Source organism: Coregonus lavaretus (assembly GCF_964263955.1).
Source record: "Coregonus lavaretus genome assembly, chromosome: 10".
Lineage (NCBI taxonomy): Eukaryota > Metazoa > Chordata > Actinopteri > Salmoniformes > Salmonidae > Coregonus > Coregonus lavaretus.
This window is the reverse complement of record NC_139997.1, coordinates 17,740,869-17,767,632: the sequence shown is the minus strand read 5'-3', so window position 1 is coordinate 17,767,632 and position 26,764 is coordinate 17,740,869. Positions and strand designations below refer to the sequence as shown.

Below are 26,764 nucleotides of genomic sequence, written 5' to 3'. Positions count from 1 at the left end.
AACTACACTTCCGCTACACTTCCCAGAGTGGCACTTACAGGTGTTCGAAGCATGCGAGATAGCTAATTAGCACAGGTGGTCACCTCGTCTTGTCTGTTTTCCATAAACAAGCACTGGAACATGGAGATATGGCCGTGTGGGAACACTAACCCTATCAAGGTGTGTATCAATTTTTTACTCCTCACTGATATGAAAGATAAGGTCCTTATGCTTCCAAAACCGTACAGCAAGCGATGCATGGTAATGTTCAGACCAAGCATCAGGGATGTTAAAACTCCCCCTACAGAAGACGCCTTCGTCCAATGACTGTTATGTGTAATGTAATGGAACGGAGTCATGATCAAGGGCTAGCTAGCATTCAGTGTGCATTGTATCACTTCACTTTTGATTTGCGACAGTCAGCAGAGACATAGGCTATATGTTACCAAAAAAAATCATACAATTTAAGAATGCCTGTCAGGCGTTGGATGGAGACAAACACAAATTAAGATATACAACTGTGTCAATTTGCTAATAGGTTTTTATTTACTAAGAATATTAACACATTACATGCTACAGAAAATAAACGGTAAAATGTCAACTTCAAATGATATAGTGTTATATCACAATGGAACATCTTAAAATCAATTATTTCTATTTTCACCCACTCCTGTCCTCTTCAAAAGGAAAGGGATGACACAAAAGGAAAATTGTGATAGGGCAATTTCATGGTAATGGCATTAAGCTGAGATTTTTCAACCAAACAAAAAACGTTAATTTCAAAAGTTTAACCATACAACTATGCACAATGACTACTTATACATTTTTTACAAAAACACATTTACAGGAAGAACTGTGCACATATAAAGTTTGGTAACAGAATAAAAATTCTGTTACCTAACTTTGCATTTGTAGAGTCCTCTGTAGCTCAGCTGGTAGATCACGGCGCTTGTAATGCCAGGGTAGTGGGTTCGATCCCCGGGACCACCCATACACAAAAAAAAAAAATTATGCACGCATGACTAAGTCGCTTTGGATAAAAGCGTCTGCTAAATGGCATATTAAATTAAATAGAGTTTTTCCAGTAAACATATTTTTTCTTTCTTGGTAATTTACTGTGTAAATTGTTCAAATTAGTCATTGTGCATAGTTATGGTTTGTTAAACTTTGAAATAAATGGTTTTTGTTTGGCATAAAGTGTGTAATATCTGTGGAATTACCTGGTACAAAAATACAAGAGAATTAACAGTTTGGCATGAATGATGAGGCATAAAAAAACTATGATCACTAACAGAGGCAACATTAGAGATAAGGTGCATAAAAGGGATTCAACATTGAGAAATGTTTGTGAAGGACACCATTTTTAAATCACTCATTAAAATCCAAGTATTCATTGGTACAAGGGCGAAAGTTGCTTCACCTGACTGGCCTATACTCCTCTAGACAAATCAGTATCATATGATCATGGCCCTCTATGAAATGGAGACAGTCTCTTCTCTTCAAGGCAAGCCTGAGATGGAGTTGGATGACAGACAGGTGTCACTGGATGTAACATGCAAGTACAACAGACAACAGGACCTGGCTCAACTGGCAACACATTGCAGAATGGTGTTGGTGGGAGATGTTTAAGAACATTTGAGCAATGTTAACCAAACAAACAGTTTTCCCAATGTACAACAACTGCATAATGGCATTGATGGGAGACGTTCGATAACATTTTAGTAATGTTAACCAAACAAGTACAACAACTTCTTACAGTTTGAACATAATGGTAAAAGACATACCCATCAGTGCCATATCAGAGGACAACATTAAAAGCCAAAGACCAACCGGAAGCACATCAATAATTTGTTTCCTTTTAAGAAATCCAAACAGTATTGACAACAGAGTTCAAGAAAAGTAGAAAGGGAAAATGAGAGGTCCACAGCACCCTTCCCAATCTGTAGTATTGACTTTAAAAAATAATTCAAAGTTGTGCAATGGGGGAACTCTGTCAGGCAGTTTAATGTCATATTTTCAGTTTGAGTTTCAGTCATTCAGATATTTGTGTAAGTCTTTCTCTGTCATTGCTAATTACAGATTGCATAATTTTTAATTCACAAAACGCTTAGAAATATTCTTACACAGGGGCAACAAGAGTTTTTGGGTCTAGCAGTGATCCTGGTCTGGTTCAGTAGGGAGAAAACAATAAAACATAGTGAAACTGGGAGGTAGCCTACAACCTTAACTTGACCAATATGAACACATTTTTTACCCCCTTTGCAAAACATTTTGCTACATTGTACCCTACTGAACACGACCCTGGTGCTTTCTGTAGTATGTCATAGTTCAATCATAATAATAATAATAATAATAAGCCATTTAGCAGATGCTTTTATCCAAAGCGACTTACAGTCACGCGTGCATGAATTTTTTGTGTATGGGTGGTCCCGGGGATCGAACCCACTACCTTGGCGTTACAAGCGCCGTGCTCTACCAGCTGAGCTACAGAGGACCAAATGTGTCATCCTCTTGCCGTACTACTCCTCCCATCACTGAACTCTATCACATACAGATCATAAAACCATTCAAACTTTTACAGACACATTTTACTGTTCATTGTCTCATAAATACTACAATGCTGCAGTCAACGTAAGTTATGCAGGTTGCCCTCAGTGCTGCCATCAATAGAGCAACCGTAGTGTCTTTGTAAACTTTAACATAGAAAACTTCTACACAGGGCTTGTAATTAATAGTCTCTCTCTTACTTAGTATTATTAAAAAGCCTTGCAGCTTCTTGGACTTGGAAGGAATAGGGGTTCTTAAACTGTTGGGAAAGTTGTGCAACTAGTTGGCTAATTCCCAACGCACATTTACACAATAATACCACAGGGTATAGTTGAGGGAGTAAGGAGTGTTTTGGCTAGAATTGTTCGGTTGGTAAAGAAAAAAAGAAAAAAGAAAGAAAAGGAAATCAAATCTACCAACATTTCCACAAAAATACTGATGAACTGAGCCTGGCACTTCAGGGCATGTTATTTTCCTATTTTGGAAAGAAAATTAACATCAATTAAAACAATTCAGACGAGGTAGAAAGGACAAATCAACAGACTCTCCCCAAATGATGACAATTGGCCTAAAACACTCCCATGTGCCTACGATTGGTCAATACACCCACCCCATGGTACTATGATTGATCAGTTGCCTTTCACCCACACAGTCCTTTAGCAATGTAGTGTCATCATCCTATGAGGACGTTTAGCATCCTGCGGTGCATCTGGCATGTCAGTGGCTGGATGTGTCAAAGCTGAGCCCAGAGGGTAGGTACTGGGTGAGAGGATGATACATTGGTACTAAGGGAGACACTAGGGAAATAAACTGGGTGGTGTTCAGTTGGGAGGAAAGGTTTCGAAACGGGGAGGTACTACCTGAACCTGTCCAATAACAATCATTCAATATTGTTTTGTATTGCAAAACTTTTAAAAACATTCAACATTGTGCCCTACTGAACACAACCCAGACCTAACTCAGAGCTCCCAGTTGAAACGTAGCTGACAGAAACAATGAATTCAGTATACTTAAAAACGTGTATGTGTATGTCCTGTGTGTTTGTTACGTGGGAGGGAAACTAGGAGACACCAAAGGATTAAGGCTGCGGCTTTCTGTCGAGTGTGACAATGTGCGCTTCTGCATCACAGTGCTGGGGACTAAGTCTGCATCATTTAAAATATGACGTTAACAGGTTCAATCTGCCAAAAAGGCCTTTATGTACACTGAAACATAACTGTACTCTGCAGGTGCCTCTAGTGTCTTTAGCACAGGGGACGTCCGGGAGGAAATGGATCAGACCATGTAACAAATGAATGAGACAGGAGGAGACTGACAGGATAGGAGAGGACTAGGGCAGATCAAAGTAAGAGGAGAGAGGGCAGTGTTGGTATATTTCAATTTTTCTGTCATTGTCTGGCCATTGTATACCCTCCTCATATGACAATTTCTCACAACAATGAGGTGGACTGGACGAAGGCCCCATACCTGACAGTCCTAATGAATGTCTCCACTTCCTCCCTAGACAAGACAGTCATCATAGTGTTTCAGAAAGACACATAACAGTGGCCACACAAGGCGTGACGGTCTGATCACACACAGGGCAACGAAAAAACAAAACATTTAACATATTTAGCATGTAATGATATATATATATATAATATACAGGTAACTGCCCCAAAAAAGGAAATGACAACAGTGTCTTAATAGGGCGTTGGGCCACCACGAGCCAGAACAGATTCATTGTGCCTTCTACAAGTTTCTGGATGTAACTCTATTGGAGGGATGTGACACCATTCTTCCACAAGAAATTTCATCATTTGGTGTTTTGGTGATGGTGGTCTCAGGCGCCACTCCAGAATCTCGCATAAGTGTACAATTGGGTTGAGATCTGGTGACAGATGGCCATGTCATATGGTTTACATAGTTTTCAAGCTCATCAAACCATTAAGTGACTATTCATGCCCTGTGGATGGGGGCATTGTCATCCTATGGGGGCATAGCCATGTTAGCCAAAATAATGGGCAACTGGGCCTGCCCAGCATTTCTATACATGACCCTAAGCACGATGGGATGTTAATTGCTTAGGAATTGCTGAGGAACCACAACTGTGTGAACACACCTGCTTTCAATATACTTTGTATCCATCATTTACTCAAGTCCTTCCTTTATTTTGTCAGTTGCTGTACCTGTCATAATTCTATCATAATATTTTTCATTTCAGTACAAAAAGAGGACTTGGGGGTTTGTAGTGTGGGGTTTGTAGCAGAGAGGAGCTGGGTTAGAGCCCCTGTGGTGAGTAGTGGAGTGTGCTGTGGTAACTCGTCCCGTCTGTGAAGTGCAGCAATAGTCGGGTTTCAGTCGCAGTGAGCGTCTGTCTCCACAAAATTAGGAGTCAGGATGGCTACTCTTCTCACTCCCAAGTTCACAGTCCGTTACTACAAAAGGGTGATCCATGAGTCTGTGAGAGAAGCCACATATACACAAGTGTCTGAATTGTGTGTGTGCATGTATGTGTGTAAAGGAGGATTTTGTAGATGACATGGGAGAGGGGGCATAAACGCTGCTGTGTGTGTAGTGTATCAGGACTTCAATACTGGGGTGGAAGTGTAAAATCTATTCCATGTGTGTATGTGAAAGAGAGAACTTCATCAAAATAAGGAGGGGAGGGAGTGAACCCCAGCGCCATTGGCAACAACAGCGGGTAAGTTGCAACTCTTGACCACTGCAGTCCGTATATCCTGTGTGCTTGTGTGCACTTTCTATCATCTGTGAGAAACGATCACAGAGGAGGGATTTTGTGAAGTGAGGAGTGAGACTAAGTGCGTGTGTTTGTGTGTGTCTGTCTCTCAGCTCTCGTCCTCAGGGTGTTGGTGGTCCAGAAGCCGGACATGCGTGAAGGGAAAGTGGCCATGCTTGCCCTTGCACTCGCCCTCCCACTGGCCGTTCACGTTGATCTTGGTCACTTTTACCATGTCTCCGACCTGCACAAACACACACACAGGTTAGAATATAGACATAGATTGGATAGAATTTGAAAGAAAATCTAGGGAAAACACTATGCATGAAGCCATTATGCATGTCATCATGTGTATGTGTGCGTACGTATGTTCGAGTGTGCCTGCCTGCGTGTGCATATGTATGCTTACAGGCAAGAGTACGCAATTACAGCAGAAGCAGCACCCTGGCTCTTGGAGCAGAGAAAAGATATAAGGCACATGACATAAAACAGAAAAGAGGGACAGAGCGCCATAGAGGGGTGGAGAACAGGGGGACAGAGGAAGGCGAATAAAGGGGGCAAACTAATACCTCCAAGGCGAGGGCCGTCTTGTCGTAGGCATTGGGCACCCTCTTCTGAATGGCACGGGCGTAGACAGGTCCGTTCTGCAGGTTGGGCAGGGGTGTGTTGCCCACGGGCTGGGCATACTGGCCCGGCTCCCCCAGAGGCGGGGGCAGCTGGGGAGCTGCTCCGTCGGTAGTGCTGCCTCCAACAGCCGCCGGTCCTCCGCCTACTCCTCCTGCCCCGCCGGGCCTCCCTGCTGCCGGAGCCCCCAAGGAGGTGGGCGAGGCGGGCCGGTACTTCTCTACGTAGGGCACGGGTATCATGCCGAGACGGCCCTCTTGGTTGGCCGCGTTCCACCACTGCTCCTCAGGCTTCTCCAGCACGCGCAGCACGTCACCCTTGCGGAAGGGCAGGTCCTCCTCGTCGTTGCCAGGGAAGTCGAAGAGGGCGCGAACAAACTCTGCCTCCTGCGGGGTGCCGCCCGATGCAGCGGCGGCACAGCTCACGAAGCCTGCATGCTTGGCCTTGCTGATGGGCTCGATCAGCGTGGTGGTGTCCAGGTAGTGGATCTTGTAGAACTCCAGCAGGGCGGGCAGGGCGTCAAACTCCTGATCCCCGATGCGGAACCATGGGGGGGGCAGACCTGGCGGGCGAGGCAGGGGGAGAGGATGGAGCAGTTTGTTATGTCATACCATTACCATGGCTGATCAAACAACGCATGGTGGACCAATGGGTGGATTTTCCCTTCTGCCTCAATGGCAGTGTTGCACTAAATGAAGGTCTGACACTGATGCAATTTTGTTGAAATAGTTTATGTAAAAGCTGATGTTGGCTTAGGTCTCATGCTCTTATAGAGTTGTCCCAAGCTGAGGTGACTGAGGCTCCTGCTGTTGCCTGGCCTATTCTGGAGAAAACCACTCTCCTGGAACTCTGAGGCTACTAAAAGAGCCTCACAGCCACACATTTTTCTGATAATGGAGCACTAACGAAAAATGTGGCTCAAGCCAAGGAGTTAGCTGAAATAGTTAGTATTTAAGCCTCCCACGGTTCACATACAGCATGCATACGGCTCCCTGTCACAAATTCTTTGCAAGTTTATTAAGAAAAACGAATCTGTTCAAGGGGGTCGTCGTCATAATACATTTCAATGCCACCCACAGTATCTGGGTCTAAGAAGATAAAGGCCTACTCATTCAATAGTTTTCAATTCAATTTCACAGCATAGCTAATGGTCACACCATTGTCTTCCGACAGGTGGCGTCATTCTAACGTGACACGCAGTTGCCAGGACCCATCTGTATTACAAATCGTGGAACTAATCTCTAAAAATCGTGATTTTGTTCATCCACCTACAGTAGTTCCTAATTCTGAAAATCACTCCACTCTCCGTAGCTATGACACACTGGGCTGGCTACTACGTCAAACCATGCTTGACGAGCTGAGCAAACTTGCTCCAGTTAGCAGCTTACTGCTAGCTTGTTTGAATGGCCATTGCGGTAGCTAATTTGCCAGCTTGCTGATTAAGATGTATGGCACTAAAGTTATGGGACTGTTCTCAGAAGTCACATGTATCTATCTGACAGCTGGTACTGTGCCTCGCTACTTTAACATTTAGCCAATGCCATAATATTGCAGCTTGAGCAGTGCACTAACCACAGCAGAACAGAAACTGCATTATTATGAAAATATGAATTGTGCTATTAGCTAGAATTTCACTACACTGGATAGCTACAGTGCCTACAGAAAGTATTCACAACTCTTTACTTTTTCCACATTTTGTTGTGTTACAGCCTGAATTTAAAATGGATTACATTTAGATTTGTCACTGGCCTACACACAATACCCCATAATGTCAAAGTGGAATTACTCCACAATACTAATCCTAATTGACAAAGTGAAAAGGAAGCCTGTACAGAACAAAAATATCCCAGAACATGCATCCTGTTTGCAGCAAGGCACTAAAGTAACACTGCAATAAATGTGGCAAAGCAATTCACTTTTTGTCCTAAGTACAAAGTGTTATGTTTAGGGCAAAACCAGTACAACACATTACTGAGTACCACTCTCCATATTTTCAAGCATAGTGGTGGCTGCATCATGTTATGGGTATGCTTGTAATCATTAAGGACTGAGGAGTTTTTCAGGATAAAAAAGAAAAGGAATGGAGCTAAGCACCGGCAAAATCCTTGAGAAAAACCTGGTTCAATCTGATTTCCACCAGACACTGAGATTAATTCACCTTTCAGCAGGAGAATAACCTAAAACACAAGGCCAAATCTACACTTGAGTTGCTTCCCAAGAAGACAATGAACGTTCCCGAGTGGCCGAGTTACAGTTTTGACTTAAATCTGCTTGAAAATCTATGGAAAGAATTGAAAATGGTTGTCTAGCAATGATCAACAACCAAATTGACTGACCTTAAATCATTTTGAAAATAATAAAAATGGGCACATATTGTATAATCCAGGTGTGCAAAGCTCTTAAGACTTACCCAGAAAGACTCACAGCTATAATCGCCGCCAAAGGTGGTTCTAACGTGTATTAACTCAGGGGTGTGAATCTTACACAACCAGTCAAACGTTTGTACACAACCTACTCATTCAAGGGTTTGTCTTTATTTGTAAAAAAATTGTACATTGTATAATAATAGTGAAGACATAAAAACTATGAAATAACACATATGGAATCATGTAGTAACCAAAAAAGTGTTAAACGAATCAAAATATATTATACAGTGGGGGGAAAAAGTATTTAGTCAGCCACCAATTGTGCAAGTTCTCCCACTTAAAAAGATGAGGCCTGTAATTTTCATCATAGGTACACGTCAACTATGACAGACAAAATGAGAAAAAAATATCCAGAAAATCACATTGTAGAATTTATTTGCAAATTATGGTGGAAAATAAGTATTTGGTCAATAACAAAAGTTTCTCAATACTTTGTTATATACCCTTTGTTGGCAATGACACAGGTCAAACGTTTTCTGTAAGTCTTCACAAGGTTTTCACACACTGTTGCTGGTATTTTGGCCCATTCCTCCATGCAGATCTCCTCTAGAGCAGTGATGTTTTGGGGCTGTCGCTGGGCAACACAGACTTTCAACTCCCTCCAAAGATTTTCTATGGGGTTGAGATCTGGAGACTGGCTAAGCTTCTCCAGGACCTTGAAATGCTTCTTACGAAGCCACTCCTTCGTTGCCCAGGCGGTGTGTTTGGGATCATTGTCATGCTGAAAGACCCAGCCACGTTTCATCTTCAATGCCCTTGCTGATGGAAGGAGGTTTTCACTCAAAATCTCACGATACATGGCCCCATTCATTCTTTCCTTTACATGGATCAGTCGTCCTGGTCCCTTTGCAGAAAAACAGTCCCAAAGCATGATGTTTCCACCCCCATGCTTCACAGTAGGTATGCTGTTCTTTGGATGCAACTCAGCATTCTTTGTCCTCCAAACACGACAAGTTGAGTTTTTACCAAAAAGTTCTATTTTGGTTTCATCTGACCATATGACATTCTCCCAATCCTCTTCTGGATCATCCAAATGCACTCTAGCAAACTTCAGACGGGCCTGGACATGTACTGGCTTAAGCAGGGGGACACGTCTGGCACTGCAGGATTTGAGTCCCTGGCGGCGTAGTGTGTTACTGATGGTAGGCTTTGTTACTTTGGTCCCAGCTCTCTGCAGGTCATTCACTAGGTCCCCCCGTGTGGTTCTGGGATTTTTGCTCACCGTTCTTGTGATCATTTTGACCCCACGGGGTGAGATCTTGCGTGGAGCCCCAGATCGAGGGAGATTATCAGTGGTCTTGTATGTCTTCCATTTCATAATAATTGCTCCCACAGTTGATTTCTTCAAACCAAGCTGCTTATCTATTGCAGATTCAGTCTTCCCAGCCTGGTGCAGGTCTACAATTTTGTTTCTGGTTCCTTTGACAGCTCTTTGGTCTTGGCCATAGTGGAGTTTGGAGTGTGACTGTTTGAGGTTGTGGACAGGTGTCTTTTATACTGATAACAAGTTCAAACAGGTGCCATTAATACAGGTAACGAGTGGAGGACAGGGGAGCCTCTTAAAGAAGAAGTTACAGGTCTGTGAGAGCCAGAAATCTTGCTTGTTTGTAGGTTACCAAATACTTATTTTCCACCATAATTTGCAAATAAATTCATTAAAAATCCTACAATGTGATTTTCTGGATTTTTTGCCCTCAATTTGTCTGTCATAGTTGACGTGTACCTATGATAAATTACAGGCCTCTCTCATCTTTTTAAGTGGGAGAACTTGCACAATTGTTGGCTGACTAAATACTTTTTTCCCTCACTGTATATTTGAGCTTCTTCAAATAGCCACCCTTTGACTTGATGAGAGCTTTGCACACTCTCTGCATTCTCTCAACCAGCTTCATGAGGTAGTCACCTGGAATGCATTTCAATTAACAGGTGTGCCTTCTTAAAAGTTAATTTGTGGAATGTGTTTGAGCCAATCAGTTGTGTTGTGATAAGGTAGGGGGGGGGGGGGGTGTACAGAAGATAACCCTATTTGGTAAAAGACCAAGTCCATATTATGGCAAGAACAGCTCAAATAAGCAAAGAGAAACAACAGTCCATCATTACTTTAAGACATGAAGGTCAGTCAATAGGGACATTTCAATAACTTTGAACGTTTTCAAGTACAGTCGCAAAAAACATCAAGCGCTATGATGAAACGTGCTCTCATGAGGACCGCCACAGGAATGGAAGACCCAGAGTTACCTCTTCTGCAGAGGATAAGTTCATTAGAGTTACCAGCCTCAGAAATTGCAGCCCAAATAAATGATTCACAGAGTTCAAGTCACAGACACGTCTCAACATAAACTGTTCAGAAGGGACTGTGTGAATCTGGCCTTCATGGTTGGATTGCTGCAAAGAAACCATTACTAAAGGACACCAATAATAATAAGAGACCTGCTTGGGCCAAGAAACACGAGCAATGAGCTGGAGTCCAAATTGGAGATTTTTAGTTCCAACCGCCGTGTCTTTGTGAGACGCGGTGTGGGTGAACGGATGATCTCCGCATGTGTAGTTCCCACCGTAAAGCATGGAGGAGGTGGTGTTATGGTGTGGGGGTGCTTTGCTGGCGACACTGTCTGTGATTTATTTAGAATTCAAGGCACACTTAACCATCATGGCTACCACAGCATTCTGCAGCGATACGCCATACCATCTGGTTTGGGCTTAGTGGGACTATCATTTGCTGTGTAAGGGCTATTTTACCAAGAAGGAGAGTGATGGAGTGCTGCATCAGATGACCTGGCTTCCACAATCCCCCGACCTCAACCCAATTGAGCTGGTTTGGGATGAGTCAGACGGCAGAGTGAAGGAAAAGCAGTCAACGAGTGCTCAGCATACAGTTGAAGTCGGAAGTTTACATACACTTAGGTTGGAGTCATTAAAACTCGTATTTCAACCACTCCACCAATTTCTGTCTGCTCCTGGACACGCTGCTTGGTCCTGTTTTGGTGGGATCTTCTGTCACGCTCATCATGAAAAGTGGACCAAGGCGCAGCGTGATATGAGTACATACTTTAATAGGTACTTTTCAAATACAACAAAAACAACAAACGATACGTGAAGTCCTCGGTCAATAACCAAACCTACACGGAACAAGATCCCACGAATCACAAGTGCACAAAAGGCTCCATAAGTATGGTTCCCAATCAGAGACAACAAGCAACAGCTGATTCTCGTTGCCTCTAATTGAGAACCACCCCGGCCAACATAGAAACACATAACCTAGAACAGAACATAGAAAACGAAACATAGACACTACACAAAGAAACTAACACCCTGGCTCAACATACAAGAGTCCCCAGAGCCAGGGCGTGACACCTAAAAATGAATGTTCCCAGAACAGGTGAAATGTTCACTTCCTTTCTCAGAACGTTTAAAAAAACGTTCAGTTTTACCGGTCAGGAAACGTAGGTCTTTGTTCTCAAAACCAATCGGAAACCAAAAAGTTACGTTCCCAGAACTTCCAAGGAACCAAATGTGCTAGCTGGGCTGTGTGTGAATCCTCTTCAGAACCAGTCAAGACAGAGGGGTGCCTCAGGGATCAATACTAGCCCAGTCAATATATGCTCTGGCAGCAGGCATGGAAAGAAAACATGCTGGGCTACAAGTCAAGGCTATTATGAAAAGGAAGGTCCAATAACATCACTCGCTCACCTTCTTTCATTCGCTTGTCGTGGAAATTTCCACCAGGGACACCTGAAGTCAATTTTAGATGAATCATTGTTTATTAACAGCAAGCTGGAGAGGTCACAGTCAAACTTAGATGCATAAAGTACCGGTCTGAAGTGAGCTCTGCCGGGGCAGTCCCGTTAGTTCTCTTACATACTGCTTACACAGACAAGTTATATTTGCAAGGTTCATAAGGTTGGTTCCTGCATGTGTCTGGCACCGTCTCCTATATTAACATATACAGTTGAAGTCGGAAGTTTACATACATTTAGGTTAGTCATTAAAACTCGTTTTTCAACCACTCCACAAATTTCTTGTTAACAAACTATAGTTTTGGCAAGTCGGTTAGGACATCTACTTTGTGCATGACACAAGTAATGTTTGCAACAATTGTTTACAGACAGATTATTTAACTTATAATTCACTGTATCACAATTCCAGTGGGTCAGAAGTTTACATACACTAAGTTGACTGTGCCTTTAAACAGCTTGGAAAATTCCAGAAAATGATGTCATGGCTTTAGAACCTTCTGACAGGCTAATTGACATCATTTGAGTCAATTGGAGGTGTACCTGTGGATGTATTTCAAGAACGCCTGAAGGTACCACATTCATCTGTACAAACAATAGTACGCAAGTATAAACACCATGGGATCACGCAGCCGTCATACCGCTCAGGAAGGAGATGCTTTCTGTCTCCTAGAGATGAACGTACTTTGGTGCGAAAAGTGCAAATCAATCCCAGAACAACAGCAAAGGACCTTGTGAAGATGCTGGAGGAAACAGGTACAAAAGTATCTATATCCACAGTAAAACGGTTTGCAACTGCAGAAGGGGACAAAGATTGTACTTTTTGGAGAAATGTCCTGTGGTCTGATGAAACAAAAATATAACTGTTTGGCCATAATGATCATCGTTATGTTTGGAGGAAAAAGGGGGTAACTTGCAAGCCGAAGAACACCATCCCAACCGTGAAGCACGGTGGTGGCAGCATCATGCTGTGGGGGTGCTTTGCTGCAGGAGGGACTGGTGCACTTAACAAAATAGATGGCATCAAGAGGAAGGAATATTATGTGGCTATATTGAAGCAACATCTCAAGACGTCAGTCAGGAAGTTAAAGCTTGGTCAAAATGGGTCTTCCAAATGGACAATGACTCCAAGCATACTTCCAAAGTTGTGGAAACATGGCTTAAGGACAACAAAGTCAAGGTATTGGAGTGGCCATCACAAAGCCCTGACCTCAATCCTATAGAACATTTGTGGGCAGAACTGAAAAAGCGTGTGCGAGCAAGGAGGCCTACAAACCTGACTCAGTTACACCAGCTCTGTCAGGAGGAATTGGACAAAATGTACCCAATATATTGTGGGAAGCTTGTGGAAGGCTACCCGAAACGTTTGACCCAAGTTAATCAATTTAAAGGCAATGCTACCAAATACTAATTGAGTGTATGTAAACTTCTGACCCACTGGGAATGTGATGAAAGAAATAAAAGCTGAAATAAATAATTCTCTCTACTATTATTCTGACATTTCACATTCTTAAAATAAAGTGGTGATCCTAACTGACCTAAGACTAGGATTAAATGTCAGGAATTGTGGAAAACTGAGTTTAAATGTATTTGGCTAAGGTGTATGTAAACTTCCGACTTCAACTGTATGTGGGAACTCCTTCAAGACTGTTGGAAAAGCATTGCAGGTGAAGCTGGTTGAGAGAATGCCAAGAGTGTGCAAAGCTGTCATCAAGGCAAAGGGTGGCTATTTGAAGAATCTCAAATATATTTTGATTTGTTAAACACTTTTTATGTTACTACATGATTCCATGTGTTATTGCATAGTTTTGATGCCGTCACTATTATTCTACAGTGTAGAAAATAGTACAAATAAAGAAAAACCCTTCTTCCAAACCTTTGACTGGTACTGTATGTAAATGAGATATTTCTGTATTTCATTGTCAATAAATTTGCAAAAATGTCTAAAAACATGTTTCCACTGTCATTATGGGGTATTGTGTGATGGGTGAGAAAAACATATTTAATCCATTTTGAATTCAGGCTGTAACACAACAAAATGTGGAATAAGTCAAAGGGTATGAATACTTTCTGAAGGCACTGTAGCTAGAGGGAGTATTCAGCATTGAGTGTGTGAACTGGCGTTGTTAGCATCACTTTTGTTTCATATGGATTGATGAGACTGATTCAGCTAGCAAGCACAATAGGTAGCTAACTAGCTAGGTTCTAGCTAATTTTCATGCACATTTCGAAATTCATAAATACTGGTCCTACAACCACTAAACTCCTTAGTTAGATGTAGAATCAAGTAGTTAAGACTTGCTCAGGAATAAAACGTCAAATTAGCTATGGATTGGTCGTTTTTGGTAGGATTAATTCAGACAAACGTTCCATACGCACAAAAAGTGTTTACCACAAATTTGTTTACTTCCCTGTTAGTGAGCATTTCTCCTTTGCCAAAATAATCCATCCACCTGACAGGTGTGGCATATCAAGAAGCTGATTATACAGCATGACCATTACACAGGTGCACCTTGTGCTGGGGACAATAAAAGGCCACTAAAATGTGCAGTTTTGTCACACAACACAATGCCACTGATGTCTCAAGTTGAGGGTGCGTGCAATTGGCATGTTGACTGCAGGAATCTCCACCTGAGCTGTTGCCAGATAATTGAATGTTAATTTATCTACCATAAGCCGCCTCCAACGTCGTTTTAGAGAATTTGGCAGTACGTCCAACCGGCCTCACAACCACAGACTACATGTAACCACGCCAGCCCAGGACCTCCATTTCAGGCTTCTTCACCTGCGGGATCGTCTGAGACCAGCCACCTGTACAGCTGATGAAACTGAGGAGTATTTCTGTCTGTAATAAAGCCCTTTTGTAGGGAAAAACTCATTCTGATTGGCTGGGCCTGGCTCCCCAATGGCTGCGCCCCTACCCAGTCATGTGAAATCCATAGATTAGGGCATAATGAATATATTTTAATTGACTGATTTACATATATGAACTAACTCAGTAAAATCATTGAAATTGTTGTATGTTGCGTTTATATTTTTGTTCAGCATAGCTAAGTGGTTAGCTTCTTCCAAAATCAAGCTTCGCTTGGTAACAGCAGAGAATTCCCTCCTGGATCAAGAGCCTTGCTGTCTAATATTGGTTTTGTGCATGCAGCAAACTGTGAGTAGAATGTTTTTATTATTTGTATAACTTTATGAGTTGGGATGTCTGTCCTGCAAATACTTTAGGTCAGAGACTGTATAAAATGTTCTCAATGCGCTCGTTAGCATTTAGTTAGCATTCTCTATGGGATTTTGCATGTACTTATTAGCATTGCTAACCTTCGGATTACAAAGGCTCAGTGGGGTTTGAAAATATCGCAACTTGTGTTGGGTATGAAGGTATGACAATCTGGATACCGCCCAAGCCTTATCCCATCAGTGTTTGCGAGTTATCAGCAGTGCGTCATTTGAGCCCAATCCTGCCGGAACAGGATCTGGCACCTCTCCATTTTGAACTGTTTTGTTCCGGAACCTATTTGGGCGGATCCAGTACCTCTCGTGGCATGAACACTAATTTTCACTTTTTGCAATGTAAAAATTCAAATAAAAGCCTTCAAAGTTCATTCGAGTTGCCTCTTCTTAATTCTCCTGCCCCCACAAAAAAAAAAAAATGTGAAAAAGTAGATATTCAGCCCGGGCCTAATATTATTGATTTGGGTTGGGCCGGCCCGGGTTTATGGTTTGCGCAACATTGTAACCTATGTTTAAGACCAATGCGTGGCTGTTGTTGAGAAGCGTGCCAGTATCTCTCACATAACTAGAATGAGATTCACTTTCTATGATCTCTCTCCCTCTCTGCTCTGATAGACATGAGCCTGCAACTCTCATCTCTCCAGCGTTGCACTTCATAATTTATTTCCTTATAGAATCATAGCTGCGTGAAGAGTTCTGGAGGAACTGCAGCACCCCTGATAAATTGAAATTCATTTGCCGAAGTTATAGAATTACTGCTGTCTGTTCAGAAATAAATGAAATAATTCAGAATAGCCTACTACACCATGAGAAGGCCTATAATTTAGCCACAGAGGATCAATAGCTTCTTTTAAAAATATCATAGCTGTGGATTGTAGCCCAATAACAACGAATAGCCTACAGTCGGGAAAGCGCAGCAAATCTGTCAGTGAAAAAACTGCATGCAGACAAAACATTTAAAATACAATCGAGGTTGGAAAGCAACGACTCCTTCTGAAATGAGAAGACTATGCTGTAGGCTACCAAAATATTTAATCAACTTCCAAATATTGTTCACAAAAGAGAGCGAGAGGGAGATAGGCTTTTGGAACGAGCGCATCGACAATCACCAGCGAGTGAGTTGCGCATCATTGGGTGAGTAAGTGAAACTGGAAAGCATTTTTAGGACTATAATTTCCTCATATTCAAAACAAGGTCGTTTTTATTTATCTCAGATTCTCAGTTTGTTAGTGTCAAAGTAGCCTGCCATTTCGATCAATTGTGCGGTATTAAAAAAGATTCTGCCAAAGTCTCCAGTCATGTAAAATGACGTAGAATTGCATGAAATACGTTTTTAAAAGGGCCAACATTTTCCCGAACCCTAGGCTACTAAAAATGTTCCCCATGTGTGCAACTTCTGTAAGTGTCTCTACTCTACTGCTCTTTGCCACTATGCAAATGTGATAATATGCATGCAATGCTTTATTATAAAAGGTGATTTTTTTTCTCATGCTTTCCGGTACCTCAGAACTCACCAGGTCACCCCACTCTAGCGCTCACTTTTTGTTCCAGCACCTCCCGATTTACAAATTAAGCACTGGTTATCAGACAGATCAGGGTCATGTCGAGAAGGGATGCCGCTAATGTCAAAGTTGCATATTCGAGTCGCATCTGGGCGAGTTTTTGTACTTAGCTAACCCCAACCCTTTCCCTAACCGTAACATAAGTAACAAATAAGAACTGTGTGTGTGTGTGTAAAAAAAACAGGGCAGGAACACAGGCATTCCACACACACCATTCAGAATAGTCATCCTCCAATTGTGACAGCATGTCCATTCATTCACAGGATCAGCCCAACCCACCCCTTTCACTCCCGGTCTACCATGTTCTGACTAAAGACAGAAAGTACCTAAAACCTCCTGCTGACAAAACTATACACAGACCTTTGAAAACCCACTATTACACAGTAAAAATGAAAAATAAACACCACCAGTCTTATGTATGTAACGTTAGCTAACTAAGCACACTGGCACAAGCTAACTACATGACCGCCACAGCTAACGTTAGGGTTGCTTCCGTTGGAACATAATAATACATTATCTTCAGTCATTAGCTAACATCAGTAGCAATCTAACTAACGTTAGCTAGCTAGGTGTTCATAGTTTTGCCAGAGTTCTTAAACATATAGCTACTCTCGTTGGTTTAGCCTAGCTAGTTAACTAGCTATGTCTGTCTGGTGTAACGTTAGTTAGCTTGCTAGCTCGCTATCTTACCTGATCCAGATTGCCGGTTGTTGCTGATGCTGTTAATTATATAATGTGAGACTTTTGAGTTCTCTGAGACGGATAGCACGTAGTCCCCAGGACTGGTAATCGAGTCCCTGACCAGGAACACGCCATGTCTCTGAACCTGCAAGAGAGAAACCGCCTCCTGTCGGCTCAACCTTCCCCAGTACCAGCTAGCACGGTCCACGGCATCAAAATTCCCGGCCATGGCTCCAAATCCACTCCGAGGCCTTCCCCTTGCCTCTCCCTATTCGCAACCAGGATTCAACTCATACAAAAACTTTGGTTCACTGGAATACGCTCCGGGAAAAAACATGTCATCGATACCGCTTAAAACCGTTATATCTATGTACATTTCACCGACTCTCACGAAACAATACGGTTCACCCCTTAATTAAGAATTTATTGTGGCAACCAGAAATCTATAATTTATTTGTCAAGGCGTTTTAAAATAAATCTCTGAAGTCATTTGCAACATAAAACTCAGAGGCTGAAATGGCGGATCTTTGGGGAAAGATTGACCTCATCCACCGGATGTAATGAGGTGTAACTAGTCATGATGGACATGTCATTATGGGCATCACATCCATCCATTTTGAGAAGGTCGACAAATAACACAAATAATGTTGATGATTAATCATTTATCAAAAGTTCACCTCTGACTTCAACTCATCTGGTTGCTTGTTAAATATTAGACTACCTAGTTATTTAGCCTAGACCGCAACATTTTGTTATTGATTAATATAAGTAAAGTGTATGCAGCTTCAACAATTTGACACTAGATGTCATTCAAATGCCACTTAATTGTATTTACATTTACATTTGACATTTTTGTCATTTAGCAGATGCTCTTATCCATTCATCTTAAGATAGCTAGATGGGACAACCACATATCCCAAATAAAATAGAATTAAAAAAAATGTGTCACATGCGCCGAATACAACAGATGTAGGTAGACCTTACCGTGAAATGCTTACTTACAAGCCCTTAACCAACAATGCAGTTCAAGAAATAGAGTTAAGAAAATATTTACTAAATAAACTAAAGTAAAAAATAAAATAAAAAGTAACACAAAACAATGACATAACAATAACCGGGCTATATACGGGGGTACCGGTACCAAGTCAATATGCGGGTGTACAGGTTAGTTGAGGTAATTTGTACATGTAGGTAGGGGTAAAGTGACTACGCAAAGACAATAAACAGCGAGTAGCAGCAGTGTAAAAACAAAAAGGGGGGGGGGGGGGGGGGGGACAATGTAAATTGTTCAGCAGTCTTATAGCTTGGGGGTAGAAGCTGTTAAGGAGCCTTTTGGCCCTAGACTTGGCACTCCGGTACAGCTTGCCGTGCGGTAGCAGCGAGAACAGTCTATGACTTGGGTGACTGGAGTCTTTGACAATTTTTGGGGCCTTCCTCTGACACCGCCTAGTATATAGGTCCTGGATGGCAGGAAGCTTGGCCCCTGTGATGTATTGGGCCGTATGCACATCACCGCCATACCAGGCGGTGATGCAACCGGTCAGGATGCTCTCGATGGTGCAGCTGTATAACTTTTTGAGGATCTGGGGACCCATGCCAAATCTTTTCAGTCTCCTAAGAGGGAAAAGGTATTGTCGTGCCCTCTTCACAACTGTCTTGTTGTGTTTGGACCATGATAGTTTGTTGGTGATGTGGACACCAAGGAACTTGAAACTCTCGACCCGCTCCACTACAGCCCCGTCGATGTTAATGGGGGCCTGTTCGGCCCTCCTTTTCCTGTAGTCCACGATCATCTCCTTTGTCTTGCTGACATTGAGGGAGAGGTTGTTGTCCTGGCACCACACTGCCAGGTCTCTGACCTTCACCCTATAGGCTGTCTCATCGTTGTCGGTGATCAGGCCTACCACTGTTGTGCCGTCAGCAAACTTAATGATGGTGCTGGAGTCATGCTGGACCACGCAGTCGTGGGTGAACAAGGAGTACAGGAGGGGACTAAGCACGCATCCCTGAGGGGCCCCGGTGTTGAGGACCAGTGTGGCAGATGTGTTGTTGCCTACCCTTACCACCTGGGGGCGGCCCGTCAGGAAGTCCAGGATCCAGTTGCAGAGGGAGGTGTTTAGTCCCAGGGTCCTTAGCTTAGTGATGAGCTTTGTGGGCACTGTGGTGTTGAACGCTGAGCTGTAATCAACGAACAGCATTCTCACATAGGTGTTCCTTTTGTCCAGGTGGGAAAGGGCAGTGTGGAGTGCGATTGAGATTGCGTCATCTGTGGATCTGTGGATCTCAGTCATAGTAAATAAATGTTTCTTCAATAAATTACTTATCAGCAAAATCAGTGCTAGGGGGGAAACAATTCAAGTGTGAGTGTTAGTTCATACTGTGGGATTATTTAAGATATTCCTTGAAGAGTTAGGGTTTCAGATGTTTTTGGAATGGAATAAATGGAACAGAGTCAAACATGTGGTTTCCATATGTTTTATGTGTTTGATACCTTTCCAGTTATTCAATCCAAGCCATTATAATGAGCCCGTCCTCCTATAGCTCCTCCCACCATTCTCCACTGGTTTGAGCATAGCCGGAAGGTAGGGAGGGGCAGTTCCTCTTGCTGCTCAATAGGCAAGTGCCATGGTCTTGTAGAGATGCGAGCTTCGATTGGAAGCCAGTGGAGTGTGCGCAGGAGTGGGTGACATAGGAGAATTTGGGAAGGTTGAACACCAGGAGGACTGCAACCTTCTGGATAAATTGCAGGGGTTTGATGGCACAAGCGGGGAGCCCAGCCAACAGCGAGTTGCAGTAGTCCAGACAGGAGATGACAAGTGCCTGGATTAGGACCTGAATCGCTTCCTGTGTGAGGTAGGGTCGTACTCTATGGATGTTGTAGAGCCCTCAAACTCAACTCTGGACCACAAAGACAGTTCCACTGCATTTCTTTATTGTTCCCCTCTAATCAGGGACTGATTTAGACCTGGGACACCAGGTGGATGCAATTAATTATCAGGTAGAACAGAAAACCTTGAAGGGTAAAAGTTGAATACCCCTGTTGTAGAGCATGAACCTGCAGCAGCAAGTCACTGCTTTTATGTTTTCAGAGAACGACAGGATGTTGTCCAGGGTCACGCCAAGGTTTATGCACTCTGGGAGTGGGACACTGTGGAGTTGTCAACCATGATGGCGAGGTCTTGGAGCGGGCAGGCCTTCACTGGGAGAAAGAGCAGCTCCGTCTTGTCGAGGTTGAGCTTGAGGTGGTGGACCGACATCCATGAGATATCTGCCAGGCACGCAGAGATGCGTGTCGCCACCTGGTAGGAGTGGCCTGCCAGGTAGGAGGCAATCAAGGAGTGTGCAGAGCCCGAGACGCCCAGCCCTGAGAGGGTTGAGAGGAGGATCAGATGGTTCACGTGTGTCAAAGGCAGCGGATAGAGGAGAGCGAGTCAGCTTTGGAAGTGTGGAGAGCCTTCGTGACAGAGGAGAGCAGTCTCAGTTGAGTGACCCATCTTGACGCCTTGGGAAGATCTAGGTGGGAATCAAAATCATGCAGCCAGTTACTGAAACGTTTTTTTTTTTTAATTACCTACTAGGTTAGGACAGCAGTCATTATTACATCATTATTAACAAGTAGTTATGTCATGTTACTTGTGTGATGTCATAAGGGCATTAATGAGTAATATTCTACACATTGCTCTGTGAGTCTATGACATCAGACTCTCTCCACTGCCATCTCAATGTACATATTTATATCTTTTATTTATAACTTTCACAAACTTTCCTGTGTTTTTAATCAATTTTTTAAAATATCATAAGTATAAAATCATGATCTGTCCCATCTATAAACTATCTTGCTAATTTATTTGTATATTTTCCAAGTAGAAAAGCTATTGAAACTTGCTGGATTTTATAGGCTGGTTTCAGAGACACAGATTAAGCCTTGTCCAGGGCCCGTATCCACAAAGCGTCTCAGAGTATGAATGCTGATCAAGGATCTGTCCATATAACCTTATTCATAATAATAATAATAATTTATTACATTTCTATAGCACTTTTCATAGAATCTCAAAGTGCTTCAAGAGCAAAAAACTAATAATATATCATGACAGGTCAACCAATAGAGGCCAAGTCTTTGAAAGCTCCATCCTCTGAAGATGGAGAGGGTCAGTTCATGGCTTGAGCGAAGAGAGCTGGTCAGAGGATGGTAGGTGATGGTGATGGAGTCTGCTGATGATCTTGTAGAGGGCAAGTCTGGGAACCAGGTTGAGTCTTATATCCACTGTACTTCTCCTCTTCCACTCTGTGTAGCACCCACTTGGGTGATGCCTCAGTAGCTCTGGGCGCCAGAAAACTCACCACACAAAGTTCAGAATAGTAGCCAGTCGTCCTCACTACCAGCCCTCTGCCTCAGCACTGCTGTATTCCTCTATCTCCCGTTCCTCTCACGCTTCAGGAGACTCATCAAATTATGTTCTCAGAAGATCAGGAATTGGCAGCCAGGTGAAACCAAAGAAAATGGTACTGTGTCCAGAAGCATTTTTCAAACAAAAACATTAGCCAGCTAGCTAGCTAGCTAGCCAAGCCAAGCCAAGCCAAAAAGTGTTAACCTGTCAGTCAATCTGCAAATTCGTGGCTCAAAAACACCAGATATATGCAATAAAAACTAAATGTTATCAAAAACAAAAGAGCTGATTAAAGATCATCAATTAACAACAACTACAAAATAACTAAATATGTACACATTTACATGAGCTCTGTGCTTATGCTGCTACTAGAGCGCCATGCAAACAATAGAACAGTTATTATGATCTAAAATGCCAAACTGATCTTAGATCAGCACTCCTATTGTGGGAAATTATTCTCTTATATTTTAGATGTGCTGTTAGCTTAATAAGAAAGCATTAATGATTAAACATAATAGGTTTGTACTGTACTGATATAGACTGTTTAATATAACAAGCTGTGATTAATGTGAGGAACCATTAGGGCGTAGGCCGAGACAGACTTGTGATTCACACAGACACACACACTGCCTCTTTGTTAAACCGCTCAAGGACAAACTATGTCTGAGGTTGCTGACTCGAGACAAGTTGTGACGATAACAACTAATGCCTGGCAACAGTGAAGCGCCAAGGGACTGGGACCAGCCTGTGCGCCAACGATAGGCTGAGTAAGTCTAAACCACGCTCAGACTCTACTCTGATAGGCCTGCATGGAGCAGGAACTATCTCTGTCAGAGTATTAAAATAATAATTTTGGGTTGGGACAGTTCGTTCTCTGTCTGCCCTGCATGGTGTTTCAGTGGACCCGTATATACGAACATCATATTTACCATTTAAGTGTTTTGCATTAATTAATATACTAGTCTATTTTAGAAGACGTGTATTGACCTCTTTTTGTTCCAATACCAGATTTGAATTGACGCAACTTAACACTACTCTTAGATGCTTTGTGGATACGGACCCAGGATTAAAAAACCTTCTCGATGGAGATTCTCTATTGAAAGAGTTTTGTAATCCAGGACTATGTGTTTGTGCCTGTAGTGAATACGGTGGAGGTTACACATACAAACATAATGGTTACACATGGCCCAACCCAACCACATCCTAACCATCCAGACAGATTCACTGACTGGCAGCAGGTGCTGTGTAGAGAGGGTCTGGACGATGTTACTGGGAGGTGGATTGGAGTAGTATTGATCATACAGCAGTCTCATATAAAGATATCAGCATAGGGTCAGGTAATGAGTCTGGATTTCTCCAGTCCTGGAGTTTAGACTACTGTAATAGAGGTTATTGTTTCAGACCCAATAATGTTGGGACTAAAGTATCCGGCCCTCTGTCCTCCAGAGTAGTAGTGTACCTGAATCACAAGGCTGGTACTCTGTCCTTCTACAGTGTCTCTTACACAATGACCCTCCTCCAAAGAGTCCAGACCACATTCACTCAGCCCCTCTATCCTGGGCTTGCACTTATTGGTACTGCTGAGCTGTGTAAACATGGTTTACCCAGCTAGCACATAACGTTCTGAGAACCATAGGTTTCTTAGAGCTTGGTGAGAGAGTGGTTGACCTATGCTTATTTTGCTTACAACCTTCCCACAACTTTCTGGGAATGGTACAGGATAGTTGCTTGGCTTTGGAACATTCAAAGCACCCAAATGTCAGTAATATTCTAGGAACGTTCTCCAACTGGTTTGACATTGGGAATGTTCTCAAATAGTTTAGAGAACGTTAAGAAACAACATTCTTCTGAAGGAATTTCAGTACATCAGCATAACGTTTCCTCATGGTTATATTTAAAGTAATGTTCTCAAATTGTTCAGAGAATGTTAAGACAACTTTCCATAAAAACCACAACAAAACTTTAGTAACGTTCAGAGAACGTTCTAAGAATCTCACTAATGCTTTCTCACAATAGAAAATAAATGGTTGCATGAGTAATGCCTAACAAAATAAATGTCCATGTGTCCTATCTGTGCTTGGAGTTTAAAAAAGTTAACCCAAAATATAACATTGCTTGTCAAGCTTGATGAGGTCAGAATGACACCTTACCAGTTGCGAAAGTACTTACTGCCTGGTCCCAGATCTATTTGTGTCTCCATTGCTCATGTTTGGCAATGGATGACAATGAGTGACAACCCACTGGGCACAAACTGGTTGAATCAATGTTGTTTCAATGTAATTTGTCAACGTATTGTGACGTGGAATCTACGTGGAAAAAAGTCATAAATGTAAACTCTTGTTTTGAGGGTGAAATTTCAACCACAGGATTATGTTATCATGGTAACCACATTTCAACATAGACAATCCTTGTATAAATTATGTTGAATTTGTACCTTTAAAACAACATCAGATCTTCAATGTTATATCCACTATCAGAAAAAAAACTATAGGCTGGGCATTAACTCCTACTGGAGAATGTATTTATCTACAGCTACCTTTTGGTCTCTCATCCAGGGTTTTAACCAAGCCCAGCCCAATAGCTATGTGCTATCATGAGAATGATGTTGAGAGATATCCACTTAAAAACTAAATAGATTCACTGTTGCTATCGAATTCATTCCAAAGAGTAGGTTTAACAGAGCAGAGGAAATGTGACCATACTTTATCACTCATAAATCATCAATGAGGCTATTTAGGCCTATATAGCATTTGCAAAGTCATGAACAGCTATTGTTTCAATTCAACCCAGGGTTCAACTAAAAATAGACAATACATAGGCCTAGGGTTTCAAGCTCTCGTTGATTTCAAATGTAATGATATTTAGTGATATCTATCTCTATGGCCTATCTGCCCTCTCATCGGCTAGAATGTGCCCACCGGACCATCCTCCTTAGTGAATTTAATAAAAAATTAAAATTGTAAAACATTGAAAATGTTATCCTTTTTAGATAAAACTATACTAAATATAATCACGTCACCAAATAATTGATTAAAACACACTATTTTCCAAAGAAGGTCTACAGTAGCCTCAACAGCACTCTGTAGGGTAGCACCATGGTGTAGCCGGAGGACAACTAGCTTCCGTCCTCCTCTGGGTACACTGACTTCAGTACAAAACCTAGGAGGCTCATGGTTCTCACCCCCTTCCAAAGACTTACACAGTAATTATGACAACTTCCGGAGGACGTCCTCCAACTTATCAGAGCTCTTGCAGCATGAACTGACATGTTGTCCACCCAATCAAAGGATCAGATAATTAATCTAGTACTGAAAGTATAAACTACAGTTAGCTAGCACTGCAGTGCATAAAATGTGGTGAGTAGTTGACTCAAAGAGAGAGAAAGACAGTAGTTGAACAGTTTTGAACAAATTCATTTCTTCCAAAATTAAGGAGAAGCAAGAGAGAAAGAGTGAGAGAGAGTGTCATTTTTTTTCTCACTTTCAGTTTCACTTACTTAGCTCGCAAATGCAGCTAGCTAGTTTAGCCTACTGAAACACCCTGCTCAAACAGAGGGATGCTATATTAGCTAGCTTGCTATGACTTTCCAACACAACACTGGAACTCTTCCGTCAAGGTAAGCTTTTGGTTTTACTAATTTATTGCCACTGGGGCCTGCCGGTGTAACTGCTTACTGACTGTACACTGTAACATTACTGCATGATTGTAGCGGGTTTACAAACGCGTTAGTTCTATTAGCTATGCTGACTATGCTGTTACTTTAGCTAATATGGTGACAACAATGTAGTCTGTGTGTAGTGGTTTGGCTTGGAAATGTTTTTTTACCTGGTCACATACAGCTGATGTGTTGTGCATTGAAGTCCACAAGCGAAGGGAAGAGGAGGAGAGCACATAGATGCGAGAAGGAATACAACATGGCTGCTATGAAAGTGAACTGTGTTTACGCGTGATCAGGGTTGTATTCATTCCGCCGATTCTGTTGAAAACCCTTTCTAAAACGGAACAAAACGGAACAAAATGGGGATAAACATACCTGAATTTGTCCAATAAAAACGATTATTTGCAAATGTTGGACTACTGATTACACCCTATAACAGCTAGATGCAGGCAAGAGTGTGCAAGGCGGTATTGAATGTCACCGTCTGTCCATGTGTCACTGTCTGTCACCTCAAATGTATATCTTGACCTGTGTGCACCTACGTTGTAAACTGTCATTCATAGGCTAGGTTGTAGCAACCCCATGATGGGTATAGGGAACATTTGAGTATCATGTAGTAGCCTAAACCTATTGCTGTTACATTGAACTGGGTGAATGGAATATGAATGACAGTCATCCAATATGCTGTAATAGAAATAAGGCCATGCTCATGAAAAACAAATCGTCCTCCCTCATTTTAAACTGCACTGACCGCCACTGATCGCCTCCTCCCGCCTGCCTTCCATCTTTGAGGACATGTATTTCCATTGTTAGAGCGGTCACTCAAATATCTTATGAATATAATAAACCATTTTTGGTCTGCCGTTAATTCCAGTTTGTCTACAAATTAATAATTGATATGCTGGACTCACGTCTCCATCTCAACCAAAAATCTATGTTAAAAAATAGGACTTCATTTAGTCCTATTCCTTAACTGGTTTTTGGTTGAGATGGAGACGTAACTCCAATGTCAATTATTAATTTGTAAACAATAGCCTATTAAATTGTCGACAAGTTAACAAATTATATGTTGGATTCACATCTCAACCTCAACCAAAAATAAAAGTTAAATAATGGGATTATGCCAGTGGCTCAGATGGAACTATCCAAGCAGTAGATACATATCCTTTAAATGTTGACATTTGGTTGTGTTGTCAACCAAACACAATTAAA

The 26,764-nt window shown here is 42.2% G+C and overlaps 1 protein-coding gene across 1 annotated transcript; it reads right to left on the bottom strand.

Moving 5' to 3' along the window:
• Positions 1-502: 502 nt before the first annotated feature.
• On the bottom strand, positions 503-18,021 carry LOC311135970 (adapter molecule crk-like). The gene is made up of 3 exons (XM_084170015.1): positions 17,516-18,021; positions 5,815-6,431; positions 503-5,489 (listed from the first exon to the last, which is right to left on the bottom strand). The coding sequence occupies exons 1-3, from the start codon at positions 17,733-17,735 to the stop codon at positions 5,355-5,357; spliced, it is 972 nt and encodes a 323-aa protein (XP_084026141.1). The 5' UTR covers positions 17,736-18,021; the 3' UTR covers positions 503-5,354.
• Between the last annotated feature and the right edge of the window lie 8,743 nt (positions 18,022-26,764).